Below are 24,269 nucleotides of genomic sequence, written 5' to 3'. Positions count from 1 at the left end.
ACTCAGGGTCAGCACATCCTTGGAATACCCGTATCACTCTTTTCCACTACTGCTAATGCGCACCAGCTGTAGTCTTAGCCTGGTTTATATTTACATATGATTCTCCGCTGAAAATGTTGCACTCCATAATAGAAACTCCATACAGTGACCCCTTCATTCCAGAAGGTGAAAGCAATTAAACTGTAAATCTTCCTCAGACTATGTTTTAGTTTCATTGCACAAATGAGATCAATTTTAATTCACTTCTGCTTTCTGAACATTATAACACAGGCCTGGGTTTTTTATTATCTTTGTTGCATTCCTGACCAGAGATATTGAACGACATGCCCTGAGCTATGTGTGTCTGTTGGAATTAAGGAGAGTGGAAGAAGCAGCAGTAGGCTTCCATGGTTCCCATGATGCATGGTGAGCATTGCCTTCTCTCTTGTTTACAATGTTGGGGAGTAACAGAACACATGTAACACTTTTACGTATTTAGAATATAAAAAAAGTAACCATATTCTGATTACAGTGTAAATAGAAATTATTTCGAATACAGTTAACCTGGAGAAAATAATGGATTACATTTAGAGAATCATCTATAACCATGTTCATTCACACTCAAATTAAATTACAGAGATCATGTATTTCCTGGAAGCATTTGAAATAAAACATTCAACATGTTTGCAGTTCCATTAGCTGCCTGTTCACTCAAGGTCATGGAGTTGACACGACACATCCAGGAGAGGAATGTGTTTGTCTTTCAAGCAAGAAAAAGGAGAGCATATTATAACCTCTGTTTGCCAGCTACTTTCAGCCTTCAAAGACTGAAAAGCATTCTAGGTCCAAACTCGCCATTCCATTCCACATTAAATTGTGTAGCAGTTTATATTTCAACTGAATAAATCGCTGAGACTCTTTTAATCTTAAATGGTGCTCATAACATTCTAAGGATACCATCATAAAAGGTTAATTTTCAAACACATTCCCTTAGTGCTCTAGGAAGTATATGGAATAAACATGCCTCTTATACGGTAAAGAAAATGGCAAAGGAGTTCTGATGCTGCATTTATATTTAGAGGATTAGTTGCAACACAAAATGCTCTTAAGTAAAGGATGTGCTAACAATGTTTGTAGTAGTATCAGTAAAGTATACGAAACTCTATGAAAACAGAATATTTATCTAATGTTTTTCACTCTTACCATCTGTGGTAATTTTGAGGGGAATATTATTATTATTGTTATTATTTTTTTTTTGTTTTAAATCAGATAAATCAAATTAAATTAAAATTTGAAGGGTTCTCAAAATTCAGATGTGTGTTGTGTCAAATTCCTGTTCTGTGTCTGACTAAATTAAATACAAATCTAAAGAGTTTGCTGTGGGAGCTCACTGATACACAGAGTGTAAAACCCTGAGAAAAGGGCTTTTATCAACAACACGTTGCGGTGTGCAGTGTCTGGCTATTTTCAGACTGTAATTTCTGCTCTATTTTTTTATATCTGTTTTCTCCCTTTGTTGTTTTATGTCCTCATACCCACCCTGGGTTGTTACACAGTTAAAGAGCTAGTGCTGCCTATTTCATCATCATACGTAGGGAAAGCTACATTATTATGATGAAGAGTAAAGCTGAAAAAGCGGTTCTTTTATAATGTGATTTCTATCCACTTAGTGTGTGACAAGTGAAATACTCCAGGTAATGAAGCTCACCGCCATAGATGGAACTTCCCCACAGATCAGACAATGAATGGTTAATTTATTTAGTGCATGACTCCCCAGTCTGTGCTTATGCTTCATATACATAACATCCTATAATATGACTGCTGTTTGACTGTGTGACACTTATGACCTGCTCTGAAGCACTCAGGAACATTCAGGAGTGTGGGTTAGAACAATCGGTTTAACATAAAGGTCATCTTTTGTAGCCTCAGTCTAATAAGGGACTTTTCTTTTAACAGCCTATTCTATATATTTCATGCTCAGCTTTAGTTTCTTTTCCTTTGATTGAAGTAGACTGAGATCTCCCTGCATACTATTGTCAAAATGATTACTGCAGTATCAGAATTTTAAACCCTTGAATAAAATCACTCATAAGAGCAAACATTCGCAAATAAGGTCTCAAACACAAGCAATGGAAGTAGATTCCTTTTTTGAGTCATTAATTGAATAATTATTTTAAAAATGACATACTGTTATGTTATTTTATGATACAACTATACATCCATTAGGTATGAAATTATGTCACAAGGTACAGGGCAGAAGTTAATTTCAAAATCATAAAAAAAAAAAAAAGATTTATAGTGGAAAGGGTTAAGTATTCAGTTTCTATCTCAGGTCACGCTCTGTGACACATTTTTTTTTTTTTGTCATTTCACAGTGTCTGTGTGGTTTCCCACCAAGATACTCCCACAATCCAATAACATATGTTGGTAGGTGGATTGGCCATGTGATGCCCTCATGAATTAATTCCTTGTGCCCAAGGTGACCATGATGAGGATGAAGCATATTTACACTATTTGGACAAAAGTACTGGGACACCTAAATATTACACTTATAGGAAATTTGATGACATCCAATTCGAAATCCATAAACATTAATAAGAGCTTTGCAGCTATAACAGCTTCCACTATTCTATGAAGGATTTCTAAAATATTTTGTCTGTGTCACAGAGTGTGGCTGTGAGAATAATTTGCCTATTCTTCCAGATAAGCATTTGTGAAGTCAGACACTAGTTTTAGATTTTCCACAACAAACCATGTCTTTATGGACCTTGCTTTGTGCACTGGGGCATAATCAACCTGAAACAGAAAAGGGCCTTCCCCAAACTTTTCCTACAAAGTTGGAAGCATACAGTTGTGAGAATGTCTTGGCATACTGAAGCATTGAGTTTTACCTTCACCAGAATGAGGGGACACAGGCAAACCCCCATAATGGGGAAAACTTTACAGTGAGCACAAAGCAGTAAGGCAGGTAACATTCTCCTGGCATTCTCCAAACCCAGACTATTCCATTAGACTCCAGGTAGAGAAGGGTGATTCATCACTCCACAGGACAGGTTTCCATTGCTTCAGAGTCCAATGGCAGCATGCTTTACACCAAATCATTCGATGTTTGGCACTGTGCTTGGTGATGTAAGGCATGCAGCTGCATGGCCATGAAAACTCATGCCATTAAGCTCCCAGTACGCAGTTTTTGTGCTGATGTTAAAGCCAGTGGAGGTTTGGAACTCTTTTACACAAAGTGCACTTCAAACCCCAGTGATGCCTCTTTGTAATTTCCTATGGTCTGCCACTTTTTGACTGAGTTGCTGTGGTTCCTGAACACTAAAACTTTTGAATATCTAAGACATTTTATGAACTTGCTTGTTGCAATGAAGAAATCCTACTACAGTACCACTCTGGAATTTACACACACACAGTACTGTGCAAAGGCTTTAGGCACCAGAGATTATGAGATTTAAAAAGCTATTTATATTACTGCTTTTAAGTTATATATCATATATTCTATACATTTAAAATAAAAAGGCTATAAATTCATGTTATAATCCCCAGGACATATACATACATTAATCAGTACATATACATTAACTGTGCATTGATGACTAAAATTGTGCGGAAGATGTTTACTTTTTGACTAATTAAATCATACCATTTGACCAAGAGCATTTTTACAAACAGCATTATGCACAAAATCATGACTGACTTCTGACACTCGTCCAATGCGAGGACGTGTGGATGGTCATCCTCAGACATGGTGATGACCGGCTGTCTGCTGAAGGCTCCATGTCTGCTCTGGTCCACTGTGTGTCGGCTGATGCTGGATGTCGTGGAGCTGGTCCAATACACTGTGTCCCAGGCTTTGTGGTAAGCCAGACCCTCCACTGAGCCCACACCTAGAGAATGAGAGGACAGATCAATGATGCCCGAAATGCTGTTCACACCTACACTCATCACTGCAGTTGTGAACTGGTGGTGTGTTATGCTGTGAGTTGTGCTGTGGTCTGAGAGGTGTGGATCAGACATAGCAGTGCTACTGGAGTACTGTATTAATACCTCAGTGTCACTGCTGGACTGAGAATAGTCCACCAGCCAAAAATATCCAGCCAACAGCTTCCCATGGGCAGTGACCACTGATGAAGGACTAGAGGATGACCAACACAAACTGTGCAGCAACAGATGAGCTACTGTCTCTGACTTTACATGTACAAGGTGGACCAACAAGGTAGGTGTGTCTATCAGAGTGGACAGTGAGTGGACACTGTGTTTAAAACTCCAGCCGCACTGCTGTGTCTGATCCACTCGTACCAGCGCAGCATGTTAATACACCACTACATGTTAGTGTCATTGCAGTGCCCACATAATTGAAGACACACAGAGGGGCTTAATTTCCCAGTCATGAACTATCCCTTTAAAAGCTTATAAATGACTACTTTAAGAAGTATCTACAGAAGTCAATCCCTAAATCATCTCTTCCTGAAAACAGCCTGTCTCAAACAGTTGGAGAGGCTGGGGAGTAATTCATCCAGCGGCTAAATTAAGGAAATATGGATGATTAACATCTTTGCCCTCTTCCAATGACAGGGAGAGGTTCTTTCTCTCACCATCCCCCTCTCTCTGTCCTATCCTGCTGCCACTCTCCTCCTGTTTGTCTCTAGCTTCTCTCGCTGACAGCCTCTTTGCTTTCCTTTCCCTCAAGCTCTTTCTCTTTCTCCCTCTTTCTCAAACTGTTTCTCTCTCAGTCTATGTCTCTCATTCTCTATCTCTCTCACTATTTCCCCTCCACCTACAGCTCTCTTCTTTCTTCCCTCATCCCCTTCCTTTACTCTCCTTTCTTCCCTCTTTTTCTCCATCCCTCTCATTCTGTCTCTCTCTGTGGATCTATTGGTCCCCTCAGTCTTTTTCCTTCCTCCTTCAATACCAATACCCCTTCAATACCCCTTCTCTCAATCCATTCCTCTGATTCTGTAGTTCCCTTGCCTTTTCCTTCCACTTACCCCTCTCTTCTTCTTCCCTCATTCCCTCTCCTCTCTCTTCTTCCTTCACTCTCATTCTCTCTCTCTCTCTCTCTCTCTCTCTCTCTCTCTCTCTCTCTCTCTCTCTCTCTCTCTCTCATGTTTGTCTTTCATCTCTAGAGAAGAGTGTGGATCTCAGGAGTGGAGATATTATCAAAGCGAGGTAGCTCTCCGTCGGCTAATTTCAACAAGTAGTGATGCTGCTATTACAGCAGCACAACCACTCAGTTCAAGAACAATATAGGTCTCCAAAAAAAAAAATAAAAATAAGGCTTACAAAGCTAAATTACATAACAACAGCTACACGGCTGAGCTGTTAGCAGGTGCTTCCATCTCACAGCGATAACACACACAGCTAGTTGGTGCTCACAACAAAACACTTGAAATAAAACAAGAAAAAAGGCCTACAGCCTTCGCAGCTGAGTAATGAGCAGTTGAATGTATGTTCATGTGCCATTGAATTGTCAGGTGTCACTAATCTTGGCTTTCCATTTGCAGTTTTGCATGTGTTTGTTTACCTCTTCTTTAAAACCCAGTGGAAAGAGTAATCTATTCTAAATATACAATGTAACTCAACAACTGATTAAGCTCTTGATTGCTCTGACACACGGGTACTGGTTAAATGATTTTTTCTAAGAGAATGTAAGAAGTCTAGCACAACAACAGCTTTAGAATCACACCAGTGTCTCAGTTACATCTGAAGGCTGTGTTAGCAGTTCCAGCCAAACTTTCACTCCTCAAACATGCAAAGAGTCGGAATTTATTTTCCTGTGTTTCCCAACCCTTTTTTTAAAATCTTATTTTACAAATAACAAGCTAGGGCCAATCTTGTGAAAGAGTTTGAATAGTCATGGTGAAATAATGTTACAACTATGTATAATTGTAATGGAAAATAATATGAATTAAGCATGTTACTGTACTCCCAATCCCAACCTGGTATTATGGTGAAAACACACATATTTTACTCAAAGTGTATTCCCAGAAATTGTAAATTATGTACAGTAAATATCTGGCAACTCCAAGTGAAAAACAGCCTTAAAATTGTGTGTAACCCTAACTATAAACCTAAACCTAACCCTAATTCTTAACATGAAGACTTAACTGCAGATCCAGAAAGCTAGAAAAACAGTGTTTTGTGTTTGTGTAATGATGTAGTGACAAACTATCTCTTTCATAGCTTTTTAGTGGGTGGGGCGTACGGAATGAATCAGCACCACCTGTGGATGGGGTCTCACTTGGTGAGAATGCAATAAAGTTCTCAATGCACAAATTACAACATTTTACTAGGTATGGTCTTTTAGCAGTGTATTTAGGTTTGACTTTGTGTTCTTTGTTCTGTTTACTGCTGTTGTAAGCGCTACTGGTTGTCAATATACATTATACTAATATAAGGTGTTATCATGTATTATTATCCTTCCAAACTCTTGCCAACAAATTGGCCATAAGCATTAGAACGCAGACCATTAAATGGCTGTTTGTTAATGAGGATACAGATAAATAGGATAGAGTCTGACTGGTAATTGCCTTGTACACAAAAATAACCCAATATATTTGTCTTCACACATATAGTGGAAGCCAGCCAGTTGCACAGAGTTCACAGTGGTGAACTGAGTATCTAGCGAGTGTCATGAGTCTTAAAACAGAATAATAAATAGAGCTCAGTTAATAAAACTGGGTTCATTTTGCGGCATGAGTGAACAAAATATCTACGAAGCAGCTTTAATCAAGTAAAAGAAGAACAAATCATAAAACAAAACCTCAATGTTAGCATCATTATTTAATCAAAATGCAGTTTAAAAGATTAAATATCATTTAACCTAAGCCCTAAGGTTCACATGATGATATTTATTCTATAGGTTTGTGGCCCCAAATTGATGTCACTATTATTATTATTATCAATATTATTACGCTGTAGCATATTGACACTTAACTGGTGATACTCTAAATTTCTATCAGTAGTTTGATCAGAGGAGCATGTGAGTCTTGGTTCATCCCAAGGTTTCTTTCTTCAGCCTCGAGGGAGTTTTCCCTTGCTACTGTTGCCTTCAGCTTTCTCGCATTGTGCTTAGATTCAAATGATCTGTTCTGATACTAATTCTGTAAAGTTGCTTTGTGACAACGTCAGTTGTAAAAAAGTGCTATATAAATAAATTTGGGTTTGATTTGATTAGTTTGCCTATCAGTTTGTACACATGTGGCAAAGGTGAATGCATGAGGTATGAGATTTTTAAAGAATAATATGTATTAATGTTGAAAATATAGTTTGATACAGTGTATGCTTTGATTATTTGGGAGCAAATCATAAATCAGCATCAAGTTTCATTTGATGTAAGGGATCATTAGGCAAAAAGGTGTCTGTGATTGGCTGCTAAAAAGTTGTTGTTATGTGCCTTATAAGCTTTGAAGAAAGAAGAGAATAATGAGTTTTCAGGTGTGTGGATAAAGGTGATAGACCTCTTGGAAACTGTACTACATCATCAGGCCGAGCCTATTTCTGTGCAGCTGCTGGAACTGAGAGCAACAGTGCGAAGCGCTCAAGGTTAATGAGAGCCTTTTCGTCCATGTGAAAAAGTGGGGCTCACGCAGTGCGCGTTACGGAGCACCTGGTCCAGGTCAGCACTGGATAAATGATTGTTTTGCAAATGAGAATGCATGCCAAAAACCTCTGATTCGATCGATAATTGGTAATAAAATGCCATTAGACACTGAACCTATTCATTGTGCGCCACCATCAGATACAGATATCGATCGCCCCCAAAAAGGCCTCCTGGGGCTGTTTATATTACATTGAGGAATCAATAACCATGACAGTGAGTATCTTAAAATGTATCAACCCCTCCTCCCTCTGTATTTATCCTATAGTTTTTTGGGGAGGGTGGAAATGAGACAAGCGATTTTAATCCATCAATAGTGCGTGCAAGGAGAAAGATTCAATGTTTTAAACATCATTTTTGACAGTTAAATTGCTACCATTTAGGCGAAGAAAAATGGAGGCAGCCATTATAACGCTCTTACTGGGTGTAGTATGCTGTGGGACCAGGCAATACATCATTGGCCCCGCTACTTAAGGTTTCCAGCAAATGACTTTTCGCAAATGGTTGCTAAGAGCCTGAGATGGGTGGAGCAGCAGAACATTTAACAACATTCGGATCACTGCATTGACAACTCCACATCAGGAAAACAAATGCCTCCGTGTGGGCAGACTGTCCACCAGTCTTCAAATGTCCTCCAGGGACACAAGAATTCATGTCTGTCCTACAAGCCCAGCTCCTCCTCTATGATAAGTGATCTTATTAGTAGACATTTTCAAATGCCAGCTCCAGAAATCATTAGCTTCATAATGAACCCCTGAACACAAATAAGGGTACTATATTATCATACTGCTAGTCTTACAAATTGTTAATAAATGCCTTGTTGTATTTGAATGATGTTAATTAGTTTGTAAATATTTAAAATATACTGAGAGGCTCACTACTAACAAACTGTGGACTGACTGATACAGGGCCGTGTTGGGTCAGTTGTTACAATCCTCTGTTGTGTTAGTTTATTTTTAAAGTTGTTTTCAAGCATTAATTCTTCTCATTACATTGCATGACATTTTAAACGTATCAGATTACATCACATCTTTGGCCTCATGAGTGTATAAGCTAAAAATGATCTCCCTCCAAATAAAAAAAAAAACCTTTACTTACCGTCAACAATAATCTTCCGGTCAGACCAGTCATCGTTGATCATCTGTATGTTCCCATAGTGAATGTCACTGAAAAATATTCGGTTGTTTTCCGAGGTGTGCTGTCTGTAGTCGAAGGCGAGTGCGATGACATTCTTAAAGAATTCTGGGTTCTCAAAAGGCTGCAGCGGAGAGTTAAGGTCACTCTCATCCGAGAGGTGGATGCTTTTCAGGATGGTTCTCTCAGAGTACAGTAAGTAGCCCTCATATCTCTGGCAGGCAAACCCATCCTCTGCCAGGTAACCATGAGCACACGAGCAAGTCCTTCTTCCACTGCCCAGGTGAAAACAGAGCTGCTGACATCCACCATTACTCCTGGCACATGGGTTTGTGCCTAGAGGACATAATAAGACACTTTAACATTGTCTACTAAGACTGATGGCAGTATGCTAATGAGTAAACAGAAACAAAGTGCATCGCTTAAAGCTAAAGGTCTAAACCTCTGACCTCAACTCAAATTGATCGTAATTCTTTGAAGTGTCAATCAGCTCAACACAACTCTACCACAGTTTAATCAGAATGATTTTGCTCTAGAGAAGTCTGGAAATGAGAGGTGAAACTGAAAGGGAGCTAGTGGAATGACATCCTTGCTAAGCTAAAGATATCGCCAAGAGACTGGATGTTCCTCAAATAACTCTTCAAAAACATTTTTGTTCAAAAACTAATTAGACTACCTCAGACTAACGGACTACACTTCAGGAGCAGATTGACTGACTGCTAGACTGTAACTCCCTTGAGACTTGAACGGTGACTGAAACACCCCTGACTCTGCGGTTGAGCTAAAAAGACTAATAAGGTCAGCATCTGTATGCTTCTTAAATCTCATTTGTAAAATGACACCCTGGAGCAGACACACGTGAGCCACCAAGTTCAGTGTCAAGTGTTGGCTAGAGAGTTTAAGGCTCTCTAAGCATTGGGATGTCGAGTGTTCAAACTCTATGAAACAATGGGATATAATCAAATACAAAACGTGCAAACGATTGAGTCGATACACATTTGGACACAGTGTATGCAAGGATGTACATCGGAAGGCTTTATCAAAAGACTCCAAAGAAATACAAAGAGCCAGCTATGATAGAAAATAATAAGATCATTAAGTTGAAACCTCAACCTTTCTCCCGGCCTCTATTAAAGACTTTCACGTCCTTCAGGTTGACGCCCAGGCCACTCCTCAGGGTCACGGCCTCAGTCGCATCACTTTTGAGCCCACGGCGGATGGAGCCATTGGCATGAGCTCTGCCGTAGTCAGCGCCGGGTAAGCAAAAGAGAAAAGAGAGAAAATGGAGGCTGGCATCAGTGTAATTGATGGCACTTATCTAATTAAAAGCAGCGGAGCTCATTTGAATACACAAGCCAGCTGCTTCAAGCACACGAGCAAAGCCACGTTCACCTTGACGATGACACTTAGTTACAGTACATGCAATTTACACAGTGCCGGGGGGATGTTCCTGGGGAACGACGGATGCTTGATGCCAGGTCTAGTAGTGCCCTTGTGTGGAAAGGGTTAATCCTCAGAGACTGGAGCAGCTGGGGCTTTGTGGGCCACTTTGGAAAGCACAGCATTTAGTAAAATAATAAATTACCTGTCAGACCAGTAGATGTAAGCCCCGAACACAGCCACGGAGAACAGGTCCACGTTGGCGGCTGACAGTACAATCTCCCGGCTCTCCCCAGTCTCAAGGTTGATCCTCTCTATCTTGTCGGTGCGAGCGTCGCACCAGTATAATCTATTTTCCTGGAAAGCAATTTGAAAATGCACATCAGCGCGTCTCTTTTCTTCCCCGTGCAGGTCCATTTTATCAGCAGGAGGAGAAGAGCGATGGGGAGCGAAACTGAGGCTATAGGTAGTGTATATGGCTGCATCAGGACCAGGGGATCAGGGAGGATGAGCAAGTGAGAAAAAGAGCGAGAGGGAGGAGAGTACCTCATAGTCAATGGAGATCCCATTGGGCCAGGCGATACCAGAACTAACAAGCGTGACCTGATCTGAACCGTCCAGTCGTGCTCGGCCAATGCAAGGGCTCTTCCCCCACTCCGTCCAGAATAAGTAGCTGTTAGGAGAGAGACAAGAAAATTGGCCGCTGGTTATTTTAAGCCTATGGCAGAGCTTACTTCACATTGTTTGTATAAGTTTGCAGCATTATACAAATGAAAATAAAGAACTGAAAAAATATTTAATTATATATGTAAAATAAAATCCACATATAAAGAGTAGCCAAATTGCAATAAAGGAATACCCTGAAGAACTCTGAAACTCAAAAGGCACACCTCTGGTGAGGGAATCTCCAACCTGTAACAGGGCAGCCTTGCCCTTAAGTGAGGGAGCACTTCATAACCTGTGGAAGACAATCTGGCAACTAACAGAGGTGGTTTGCTCAGTTGGAAAAGCACAGATCTGAGAAGTAGTCCAGACCTGGTTCACATACCACCTCTGGTGAGCTGATGGTTATCTCTCGAGATCGCATGTTTGGGATCCACAGGGTATGAGATGAACTCTTGCTTAAAAGCAAGGATGACCTGTTTCTTTATTTGTTTCAAGATTCACAGTTCTTGAGAGAGTTTGGGGGGCTGAATCTGTGGTAGCGCAAGCAGACGGAACAAAGGTCCCCCCCTGGGACTTAATCATTACTTTATCTTTTATTATTCTATGATATATTTTAAACCTTCCAAACATGTCCTACCTGCCATACAAATGACAAGCACAAAAGTACACTGCAACATGTATGTTGAGGGAAGTAGTTACTCAAAAGAACAACATTTATTTATTTATTCGCCCATTCATTCATTGTGTATAACTGCTTATTCAGTTCTGGGTTCTGGAGACTACCTGGAATCACTGAGAGCAAGGCTGTACCAGTCCATTGCAGGGCAACACACACTCACACATTTGCTCACACACTCACACCTATGGATACTTTTGTGTTGCCAATCAACTTACTAATGTGTGATTTTGGACTTAGAGAGAAAACCGGAGCACCCGGAGTAAACCCACACAGACACAGGGAGAACACAGCAAACTCCTCACAGATTGTCACCCTAGACAGTGCTCAGTCCCCCAATCCCAGGACACTGGTGCTATTGACAGCTATACTTCCTGTTGTGCCACCGTACCACCCAACAATAAACATTTATAAGACTATCCACTACCTCTGTGAATAGGGCATAGCAAGTTATGCTTGATTAAAATTAAGGACGGCTATTTTTGAAAATGTAGAACATTGCCAAAATAAATAATAGGTTTTAAACGAACGCTATATATCCATGTTTGGATGAGGCAGGAGCTGTGAGAGGTTGGGGATTTTCATCCATTTATTTTATTTTAGCAAATTTAGATGCTTTGGCCGACTGTTTAGTTTACACTGTTGAGCTTCATAGTGTGCAGTTCCCATTCACAATCAAAGCAGTGCAGTCAACTGTGGAACATAGCATAGTACATACCCAAATTACATATGACAAGGACATATATTTATATAGGTACATTATGCTTCCTGTTATGTTTCATCATGTGTTAGGTACACATTTTCGACAAAATCCAGTCAGTAATCAAATCACAAGAATTTATAATGTAATACATTACCACAATTACATTATTGCTACATTATAATTTTACTGTTATTTCCCTATAACCTATAATTTTGTACTACATTTCCCCCAAATGAGCTCATTTTAAAGCTTATAAAACAAGCTCAGTTTAAATATACTCTATACTCACAGTCTAAATGGTGTTGGAATTCAAAAATACACATTGTGCCATGACTAGATTTTAATATATCCGACTCTGTTGTGCTTGGAGTAGACTAGACTGAGAATACAGTTATTTCTGCCATGTGTTATTAACAGGCAAAAAAAAGAAAAACCTTGATATGCCTTTGTAATGGTTCTCTCTGTGGGTGACTTCACAGAGTATAAACAACTCACTCCTTTTCATGTCATGGAGAGGGAAAAAAATTTCAGAGGTACTGAAGGAAAACAGAGAAATCATAGCATCACAGCACAGCACAACCTCCCTGTTTGACTCCTTTTATGCACTGCTTAACACAAGCACAACAAGCTTCATTTAGATCTCCAGGGCACAAAGTGGGTCTGAAACAGGAGGCACACCTGGCAGATTAGATAACTCGATGCCATAATGGCTATGAAGCACCATTACCAGAGGTCAGTCTCCTCCTGTTTAAAATAGCAGAAGGCACAGGAAACATGAAGCCATCGCAGACCAAACAAGCACACTTCTATTTCACTTGCATTGGTGATGCATATTTGCAAAATGGTTTCTGACCACACCAGAAGTCTTACAGACTATTCATTTCAGTGTGGGTTCAGCTCATGGAACAGAGCGCCGAATTTCAGGAAACATCTGTCAGCGGAGAAACATATTCAAAGGGCAAACACTGCCAACCTGTCCAGTGCTTTTAGGTCAGTAATGATGATTCCTTTGAGAAAATCAATGTGTGATCTTGGTTCCAGCACCTTCTGCCACAGTGACCTTACCCTCTCTGTGGATGCACGGCGATGGCTCTTGGCTGGTCCAGCCCCTCTGAGATTACCACTGACCGGTACATGCCGTTCAGACGAGCGATTTCGATCAGATTGAGACCATGGTCTGTCCAATAAAGATTACCTTTGTGGGAGAAATTGACAGAATATCACTCAGCACAACCACAATGAAAATATCTCATTAGTTAGCAATAGTCATAGAGCATAAATTTTCTGAATGAAAGTCCTTGAAGTAACCAAAGGTTGTATGAAAATCTATTACAAGTATTACAGTATGGATTAACATTTTACCACACATCACTTTCTCAATGGCTTCCATTATTTAGTAATCAAAATATACACATTGAAGACTTAGATTTAGAATCACTTATAGTAATAATAATTGCAGCTATACAGCTTTATACAGGGCCATGAATATTTATTTACCTTTTTAAGGAATAACATTGGGTTTCTCTACTTGTTATTTTAAAGTAGGGAAAATCCTACAACTTACTTGTTATAACATCAATTAATGCACCTCCTAATACGAACCTGCCTTAACAGTACATAAGACCATCATATGCTTGGCTCTGACCAGGGTGTCCATGAAATTTCAGCTGAGGTTTAAGCTTCAAACATAACTTCAATTCAGTTCACATTGTTTATTGTTTATTGTTTATTGTCTTTTGTTAATTTTATATGACTGTTAATGTGTAAAGATGCCAAATTGGCAGATTATACACTAAACAATCACTGGATTAGGAACGCTCACATTGTATCTACAATCACAATCCATTTTATTAGCTCCATGAACCATACAGGAGGATTTTGTAAGTCTACAATTACAGAGCGTAGTCCAGGTGTTTCTCTGCATACTTTCACTTACTTACTTTCCATTTCACCCTGCTCTTCAATTGTGAGGACCCCACAGGACCATCACAGAGCAGGTATGATTTGGTTGGTGGATCATCCTCTGTGCTGCAGTGACACTGATGTGTTGGTGGTGTGTTAGTGTGTGTTGTGCTGCTATGAGTGGATCAAACACAGCAGTGCTCTTGGAGATTTTAAAGCTGGAATGAGAAAATTCCTGTGTCCACTGATGAAGGACTAGAGGGTGACCAACGCAAATAGATGAGGTACTGTCACAACAAGGGAGATGTGTCTAACAGAGCGGACCCAGTGTTTAAAAACTCTTGCAGCAATGCTGTACCAGATCCACTCATACAAGCACAATGCACAACACACCAATTCTTGCTGGTCCTGACCATTGAAGAGTAGAATGAATTGAGAACAAGAAAGTATGAGGAGAAACAGATGGACTACAGTCTGCAATTGTAGAACTACAAAGTGCTCCTGTATGTTCAGAGGAGCTGATAAAATGGATAATAAGTGTGGATACAAGGTAGGAGTTCCTAATCCAGTGACCGTTCAGTGTATATTTGCTGTCTGTACTAGCTCTCAGCTAATGACTGTCACTGCAGAAGTTCAAACAGACAAACAGTATTCACTACTACCCTCTACAGGTGTTAGAAAGTTGGATCTCTTTGTTTTTCAATAAATGTGTCAATTTGAAAAGCATTTCTTTGTGTAAACTAGAAAGTGTGGAAAGCAGTCTGCTCAAAACAACTGGTAGCAGCTCAAATTATTTCTTTCAGGAGATGATGTAATCATTGAGCTAGACACTATAATAACTCATACTGTATTCTTCACTGAACTGTGCATAACATCAAACATTTCTGACCAGCGATCCAGTCTACTGCAATGCCCTCCACCCTGCTGATGCCCGTAGTAATGATGTGCTCTCTCCAGGTCTGGTCCCTCTTGGCTCTGGAGATGCGGTTCAGGCCCATGTCTGTCCAGTAGACTGTGTCATTGCCTGCGGACAGGAGGCCATATTTCACAACAAGACACAAAACTCTGAAAGCGTGCTGCTTTTCATGCTCCATATACTGAGCTACAACTCCATGTAGTAGCAGGTATATGATACCTGGACCAAGCAGGAGCTTTGTGTATTGCTGTTACTGGTGTTGATGGAGGGTGTGTTCACACCTGGCGAGTTTGGTTTGATTAAAATTCTATTGGAGTTGTGAACACTGCCATCCAATTTATGGTGAGAACTACACAGTGTAAGACAGCAGAAGTGGTGTAAATGGACTAAACACAGACTAAACTGTGATCTCCTCTCATTTGGTTCATAGAAAAAGAAAAAAATAATCAAATGGTGTTCTGAGATGTGAATGTTTATATTGCTTCAAAACTTCAGGGTAATTATAAAAAGTTTATGTTTATCACACCCAATAAAGACACATATTTTTGTCATATGATCATACACTAACTTTATGATGATTTAAAAAAACATTCATTCATTGTCTGTAACCGCTTATTGCAGTGGATTCAGAGCCTACCTGGAATCATTGGGTAGGAACACACCCTGAAGGGGGCGCCAGTCCTTCTCAGGGCAACACACTTTCACTCACACCCATAGACACTTTTTGAGTCACCAATCCACCTACCATTGTGTGTTTTTAGACCGTGGGAGGAAACCAGAGGACCCAGAAGAAACCCACACGGACAAGGGAGAACACACTAAACTCCTCACAGACAGTCACACGGAGTGGGAATTGAACCCACAACCTCCAGGTCCCTGGAGCTGTGTGACTGTGACACTACCTGTTGCGCCAAAATCTAAATGATTATGCCACAGAGATGAAATAGAGAGAATAGAGCTTCTGTGGCTGCTATGTTGGGTCCACTGCTGGTTTACTGGACTGAGCAACATCTGAATCATAGGGTGGAGAGCTCTCATGAGAAAAGGTTAATGCTTTGTAGCACAAATCTCACTGTGTTTTCATCGCGACAAGAATCTAGCTTGGTACTTGTGGAATGGACATTATGACAGCAAGAGCAAGGAGGATAAAGAGAGAGTCAGATAGATTGTGGCCACACAACAGTTAATCCTGGACTGAATTTTCAAAGTAGAGTGAGCTAAAACAGACATCAGGACATGAGTAGTTTGCATTGGTATTTTCTTGCTGGGTTAGTTAGGGATAAGTTTTGTTAGCAAAAAGTATTGCGGCTGCTAATTTTAGCTGGATTAGTTCACATTTTCATGTTGAGAAATGAGTAGAGTTACACTTTATGTCAGTGAAACCCCAGCTTTGTTGAGAACACTGATATAATCAGGTTTTTGAGAGTTACTGATGAATTAGGGTCAGTGGTATGCAGACGAACTTGCATTGGACATCCATTCTGATAATAAGTTTTTGTGTCAGTTTCTATGTGGTTGTAATTGCTAGAGTACCACCAAAGTTACACTTAATGGCTGTAATTATATGGTCCAGTGTATATTATGAGTGATATATGGGTTTTTATAATGTACATACATTCCAGTGGCTCAACATCAGCTGAAGCCCTGAGAACTGTGCGCGACGGATATTAATATCCCTCGGGGTGTGTGTGCGTGTATGTGTATATGTGTGTGTGTTTGAGAGAGAGAGAGAGAGAGAGAGAGAGAGAGAGAGAGAGAGATGTGTGTGTAAGCATTCACAACAGTAGTGTAAATGTAAATTAAACTCAACAGCAGGTAGGGGGAACTCAGGAGACAAAAGCAAATTCTTACATAGTATTCCTTTAATGTAAAAAAGTGTTATTAAAGTAATAACCTGCATGAAGCCTGTATGTTTTTGTCCTACTTTACAATGTGGGGAAAAATGCAGGAAAACAGCCTACTGCTCTAGAACATCAGAGAGATAAAGCCAAACACATTTTAGACCTACTAGCTCTGTTAGGCCAGATGACAGTGTGGTTCAGACAGTTCACTGGATATTATTACAGTCATGGGTGATATTTGGGACTCTCAGGAGGGGCAAGCCATCTTAGCAAGCAGTATACTTGGCTTTGCAATATACATGAGTAAAATAAAATAACCTCCTAAGTCCTCAGCAGCAGCTCATTTTGATTTGACTGCTGTTGGTGTTTGGTGATAACTGCTGTGTTGCTGTGTTTTGCAGATGTCAGACTAATTTAGTTTTTTTTTTTTAACTTTTCTTATTCGCAACATAATGGAAAATGGATCAGAAATACAATTAAAATATTCAATTTAATTTCAGGACTTTCTTATCAAATTAATTACCGCAATGCCTTTATGATCAAGGATTCTAAAAATATGGCATCTTATGCTGAAGTTGCCTCAGGGTATCTGATGCAAATCATGTAAAATTTAATTTTTATTTATTTATTATGATTTTTTTATTTAAAAACAGGCCAATATCTATTGGCAACACCACATACATTTTTGTGCAAAATAGTCCTTATCACACCTGCCATGTGCTTCTAGCTTTCCCACTCTGCCAGAAATATAGAGTGGTTCCACAAAGTTTATTCACATGACAATAAAAGTTACAGGGAAAAAAGGGGCAGGGGCAGTGTCAAATTGGCCACTGGCTCATCTTACCCCACCACGTGCCACCTATTATCACATGTTTTGCCTTGCAGGTTGATGTCCATTGTGTCAGAGTGACCTTACATGCACGCTGTAATTTCATAATTTTGGAAAATACAATTTTGGACAAAAATCCTTTCAGTAAGTATACAGATACTTTATTAGGTAGACACTTCAGACAAAATTCATTCATTCATTCATTCATTAACTGTAACCGCTTATCCAGTTCAGGGTTGCGGTGGGTCCAGAGCCTACCTGGAATCATTGGGCATGAGGCACAGGGCAACACAGACACACACACATTCACTCACACTTTTGAGTCACCAATCCACCTACCAACATGTGCTTTTGGACTGTGGGAGGAAACCGGAGCACCCGGAGGAAACCCACGCAGACACTGGGAGAACACACCAACTCCTCACAGACAGTCACCTGGAGCAGGAATCGAACCCACAACCTCCAGGTCCCTGGAGCTGTGTGACTGCGACACTACCTGCTGTGCCACCGTGCCGCCTCAGACAAAATTCAGAGAAAGTAAATTTAAATACTGGAGTCATGTCCAAAGAGTTGAAAGTATATTGTTCCCATTAAACTCATCTGTATCCAATTCTGTTTTCACATTTGCAGAAGTATTAAAAAATGTAAGTTATGAGAATACATATGCATGTTACATGTTAATGTTAATCTTACTGTGAAACAATGTATGCTTTATTTGTGCTTCACTCTGGACAAATGGGCGTGAAAAAGAAATATAAATGGAGCCTCATCTAATCACCCGCAATCCCAACATGACATTTAAACCCCCTGCAATGCTGATCACACATTCCAGAGCCTACAATTACAAGTGATTATTAAAAAAAAAAAAGAAAAAATGCAAATGCAGATCTCCTGCACTATAAAGTTTTGACCAGGGGCTGAATGTCAAATTTGACAGGAGCAAAACCTTAGGCTTTTTTTGCCCTATAAACAGCTACAGCTACAGAACCTGCAGTGTGGAAGCGTTAGATTTATTTGCACCTTTCTGTAAATGCAAAATTTGTAGCCAGAGAACAGATCTCTCGCATGAGACAGCAGCCAGCTGGAATCCCTCCATCGGTTTCACGCTCCAACAGGCCGCCTCATAATGACATGCAAACAGTATGCGGATATAATCAGCTGTCAGGAGCTGAGCTGGGCTCGGGCTCAGCCTCAGCCTCCTGCTCACCTGAGCTGATCTCAACTCTGCTAGCAGCGTGGACGAGGAGCAGGAGGGCATTGGGGACAAGTATAGAGAGACCCTCAGACCATCTGTCCATTCTGCCCCGTTAGCTGAGGTCGGCACTTTTTGGGTCTAACCCCCTGGTTTCCTCTCAAAACTGGAAACTAGTTTCTTAGTGCGGTTGACCCTGCTTTGCTTGCATCTTGCTGCTGCTGAGAGCAAGCAATGAACAAGTCAGGTAGAGTCAGTCAGAGTCATTAAAAAGTGCCCAGGTCAAGGGATATGTTTTATATGTTTATTTTGTGAGAGAAAAACTATGACTCAATGACTCCAGGTAGGCTTCGGATCCTAAAGTATATATATTTACAGAAGAAGAAATAATTTACAATGAGCAAATTTTCTGGTGCATATTTTTGGAGCATTTTTGTTATTTTACAAAGAAAAACATGCATTGCCATTTTTGATTTTCATTTTCCTACACAATTTGACTACATCCACTGCTCTTACATTGCTTTACTTGCATTAAATTAAAAATGTATATTTATAATGGTTTAATATAATTTTGCACTGAAATTAGCACTGGCATTTTTAAGTTTATTTTTGATGCTGTGTTAAATTATTGTTACATAGAATATCAGCAAATGCATTTGTTGAACAGGGGGGCTGAAATTTTACACAACTCTATGTGCCAGTATAATGCACAAAGAGTCTGCTGTTGTTTCCCTTTTTTGTTTCTGAAAATGGCAGAATTAAGTCCACAGTTTCCTATATTCCATGCTTTCTCACAGAAAGATGAAGGCTCGGTCGGCCCCCAGCACACAGCTTGACGTTGGAAACGCGTGTGGGTTGAGCGAATACATTCATCGAAATCAAGGCCTGTTTTATACGAGGAGCTTTTAATATGATAATTTGGTGGCACCACACAAGGCCTGCTTCCCGTGCACTCACTCTTCGTGCCACTTGTCACTACTGAATTCTGCTATAAACAGGGTGAATCATCCTGCATCTGAGCAGTGACAAATTCACTTCAGAAACAGCCTATTCATGCCATGAATAATGCATGGAGCCACAAAAAGCCCAGCCTGCCGTCGGCCCTGCCTACTGTACCTCGCTTCCGTTTGATGGATTGTCCAATATATTACTTTGTGTCCCTTATGATGCTGGTTTTAGGTGATACGAAGAAGCATTTATCTGTGGTGCCTCCAGCGTAAACTTACTTAACCCATCTCCACCCCATATCACTACACAAAAATGTGATATACCGGCTTGTTCTGTGTCCTTTAATCAGGTAAGATTCTGTACAGTTAATAGTAGATCACATGTCTAACAGTAAACAACGCAAAAAATAGGAAATGGCGTATGTAGAAAACGGCACATGCTTTATCTTTGATTTGAAATGCATGAAGACTGTTCATAAAAGGACAGACACTTAATGAATCAAGAGAGAGAGAGAGAGAGAGAGAGAGAGAGAGAGAGAGAGAGAGAGAGAGAGAGAGAGAGAGAGACAGAGAGAGAGAGAGACCATGGACAGAGTGATGGATGTTACCTGCATGGAAGTCTACTCCCACAGCAAAAAGGGTGCCGCTGATGGGCATCAGGGTCTCAGTGTGGTCAGTGGGGTCCAGAGAGATCCCACGCACCCCCTCATGCACTGAATACATCAGAAAAGAGCTCAGGCCTTTCAAAGAAGAGGAAAAAAAAACAACTTTATACAGACACTTTCGTCTTTCTCTTACTCTTACTCAAGACATCTTTCTCTTACTCTTCATTAGTGGCAAGTCCTCAACGACAGGACCACTCTCAGCTGGATCTTTATGGTTGGCAGAGTATTGTCAGCCTAGCAGTGATATTAAGGTCTATAAAAATTCTAGCAATATTGCTGTGTATTAGTGTACACACACACACACACACACACACACACACACACACACACACACACACACACACAACTAAGACACTACAGTATAAGTGTCACTGCTGTGCTGAGAGTGGTCCCCTGCCCAAATAACATCTAGCTAGTGGTGATCCAGTCACAGGTACAGCAGCAAGTGGACTTATACCAAAAAATTACAAGACAGTTTGGAGAATATTTGACATTGTATTAAAAAACTGAGCACAGTGAATGGTTCATTTTGTTTGACCTCTGCTAAACAAAATCCAACATCCTTTACTGCCAGAAATATTGGGGCAGGAGCATGTTTACCACCATGTTACATCAGCTTTCCTTTTAACAACACTTGATAATCTGTTGGGGACTGAAGGCACCAACTGATCTAGTTTTGAAGGTGACACTTTTTTTTGACATGATTCAGTTAAGCAAGTCCTCAACTCTGCCTCTGAATGAGCCCTTTGTTGTGATATTTCATGCTTTAAAATGCACCAAACATTATCAAGAGGCATAAGCCTGGACTAGAGGCAGACCAGTCTGGAAATTTGTTAATGACTAAATTTATTAATCACAAGGTTGTGCTGTATTTAATGCAGTGCTGACTAAGGATCATATATATTTTGATGTTCAGCCTTGTCTATTACATACTCTTTCGATATTATGAATAATAGAAGGAGAAAAACAACAACAACAAAAAAGTCTTGTTGTCTTCCCCCATACATATAATCACAATGTCAAAAAAACATTTTAGAATGAACAGACATTTCTGCTTCCAGTTTACATAAGTAAGTGAGTTTTGGAACTGAGATCTGTAATAAACTAGTCACAGTAGTTTATATAGCAAAAGGTACAGGAGAGACATCAAGGGCTTTTTTTTTTTTTTGGTTCCTCTCCAAAACATCACAAAATAAGACCTTTTTTATTTAGGAAAAATTATTCGGTCCTACTTCACCATAAGAGTACTTAGTGGACAAGTGGGAAACTCTGTACAAATAGAGAGGTTTTTCAAAAATATTTCGTTTTGTTGACACTTTATCCAGTGACATGATCAGTGCTTGGGGCTTGTTAAGTACTACAATTATTCTCTTAATGCTGAATCTTTCTTTGTCCTCCAGTACAAAAACAGGTTTGGACAAGAGAACACAACAAGAGAAAAAAGTACAGTATCTGGGAATTCATAAGATTTGTGACTTTATATTTAATGTTTTTACTTAATTACCTTCAATATGATAAACACAAACAAGATCATTTATGAACTAAAATGCATTTGTTCCCTCAATAGAATGTGTTTATATAATTCACAAAGGAAATTAACAAAACACATCAACATATATGGATCGTCTAATATTACTGTTTATAAAGGCAGCCACATGGTGTTTAATGCCTAGCTTTTAGACTTTTAAACAGGCATAAGTGCAGGTAAATGCATTATGAAATAACACCTTAATGTCAAGCTTCATAAATCATTATAGCACCTATTGATAAAGACGCTAAAAAAACATGTCGAAATCATCTTGCAAAAGCATACACTCTGGCTTTGTAGAGTGTCATTCATGCAAATACACCTAACATTGCAAGGCATTTTATATACCATATGAAAACATTTACAAAAAGTAATGCACATTTCATATAAAATGGTACCATCATATATTTATGTTCTATATGAAAATGAATAAATGCATTAAATGTGTGGCATAATATTTCATAAATGTACTGATAAGTAAGTGTTATTTAAAAGGAGGGTGCATATATTTCATATTGCCAATATATATTGTAAATAGTATCACATAAATATATTTTAAAACCTTGCAATGGCAAGAAAGTCTGACGCATGGTATTTTAGCAGAGGTTTACTAACTTTTGCACAGTAGTGTATAGCAATAGTTGTGGGGCAGTGCTTACATCCTTACCTTCACAGGAGAGGCGGTCAGTCCGCAGGTTGTAGCCGACAGTACAGGCACAGCTGCGAGTGTTCTCAGATGTGGGCAGACAGAGCTGAGAACAGCCGCCATTGTTTAACTGGCAGGCATTCCTCCCTGAGAGACACAGCACAACACCCACAAGAGCAAAATCTTCACCAAAAAGTTTCCAAACTCTCACTTGAGCTTCTGTAATAACCCCTGAATAACTGGAGGGATGTAGGTAGGAAGCATCCACCAAGGATAGCTCACAAACCAGACAGTAATGAGACAGGGTCCAATATGAACAGGACATCTAATTGCCTCTTGAGAAGTTTGGAGGCCGGATACATTCACATCGGAAATGACCGCCTAATGGTCATTTGTTATTCGAGTGGACAGTTTAGTGGGCTCTGCCGCAACGCCACTAATGGAGCCACCATCACCCTAAATTATTTGCCTAATAACTCACAAAATGGAAAAGTGATTCCTCAATAAATCTCCAGTATGCAGTGCGTGTTTACAGACTGCAGAGATATTCGTGTTATCAAACTCAATGTAGTATCCACATGTGAAAATAACTCATCGTAATGTATGCATGAGTAAACCATTCCACTCCATAGCCATTCATTTCTACTAATTACATTGAATAAGGTAACACTTCATTGTCATTTTTCATGAGGCTACAGATGTAAGCCTTATAAGACTTTCATTAAGCCTTATAAGACTTTCATTAAAAACTTGTTTATATATATATATATATATATATATATATATATATATACACACACACACACACCTTTTCATCAAATCATTACGGTGCGGTCACACTCGACATTTGCAGTCGAAAAAAGACGCCAGTTTTTTGGTTTAAACTAACAAACCAACTATCTCACCAACCCACCAAAAAAAAAAAAAAAGACAAAAAAAAGAAAGCCATAAAAGTTAATGTAACTTCCTGACTGACTGTGTAGAAGGCTTCCTTGGGCTTATATACCAATTTTTAAAGCTGCTGGAGCGCTAACATGGAACGTTCCATAGTGAAACTGGTTAGTTGTACTCTACTAATGATGTGTAGATTTTTCCACTTCACAGAATGCAAATATTGTACAATTTTCACAGTCTATATACTGCATAGACAGGAGCAAACTGCAAAAACTGCCCATTTTAAATTTGCTGTTTGTGTGGAAATTCTCAAACCATTTGCACATCCACTTTTCAGTTCAGCCCTGCACACTGCCACAAATAAAATCTAGTTTTTTACTTGGAATCCTTTTACAAACAAAACAAACAGGGCAGCCAATCAAACACAAGTCATTTACATTTGCACGTGTGCGTGCCAAGGTGTCCATAAGGTTTGGTTGGTTAAAAAGAGTTACTCTTTTAAACTTATTTTGACATATCACTTTTAAGATTGACAGATATTATATTTATGATATCACACTGAACACAGTGTTTCACCTTTCTGTCCGTCTCTGTCGTACACCTTCATGTGCACCACTCCGGTGGTCTTGTTGCGCAGCACCATGGAGTTGCGTCCGTCTCGTTTCGCAACTGTCCCCAACTGAGCCAGGTCATCATCAGCCCACCATAGTCTCCCACCTGCCAAAACAGAATGGACATTCATTCACTATGTACCTATATATTTATATC

At 39.7% G+C, this 24,269-nt stretch overlaps 1 protein-coding gene across 1 annotated transcript in view; it reads right to left on the bottom strand.

The window, feature by feature from the left end:
• lrp1bb (low density lipoprotein receptor-related protein 1Bb) overlaps positions 1–24,269 on the bottom strand; it is a 471,212-nt gene that overhangs the window by 115,721 nt on the left and 331,222 nt on the right. Inside the window, exons 34-43 of the mRNA XM_066685917.1 lie at positions 24,078–24,218; positions 22,629–22,754; positions 20,377–20,508; positions 14,933–15,067; positions 13,207–13,336; positions 10,643–10,769; positions 10,302–10,453; positions 9,830–9,954; positions 8,681–9,052; positions 3,680–3,869 (exon numbers count right to left, since the gene is read on the bottom strand). Of these exons, the coding sequence (XP_066542014.1) occupies positions 3,680–3,869; positions 8,681–9,052; positions 9,830–9,954; positions 10,302–10,453; positions 10,643–10,769; positions 13,207–13,336; positions 14,933–15,067; positions 20,377–20,508; positions 22,629–22,754; positions 24,078–24,218 (1,630 nt within the window). The remainder of the gene's footprint in view (positions 1–3,679; positions 3,870–8,680; positions 9,053–9,829; positions 9,955–10,301; positions 10,454–10,642; positions 10,770–13,206; positions 13,337–14,932; positions 15,068–20,376; positions 20,509–22,628; positions 22,755–24,077; positions 24,219–24,269) is intronic.

This window comes from Hoplias malabaricus, chromosome 12 (assembly GCF_029633855.1).
Source record: "Hoplias malabaricus isolate fHopMal1 chromosome 12, fHopMal1.hap1, whole genome shotgun sequence".
Lineage (NCBI taxonomy): Eukaryota > Metazoa > Chordata > Actinopteri > Characiformes > Erythrinidae > Hoplias > Hoplias malabaricus.
The sequence above is the reverse complement of the archived record's forward strand: the minus strand, read 5'-3'. Positions and strand labels throughout refer to the sequence as shown.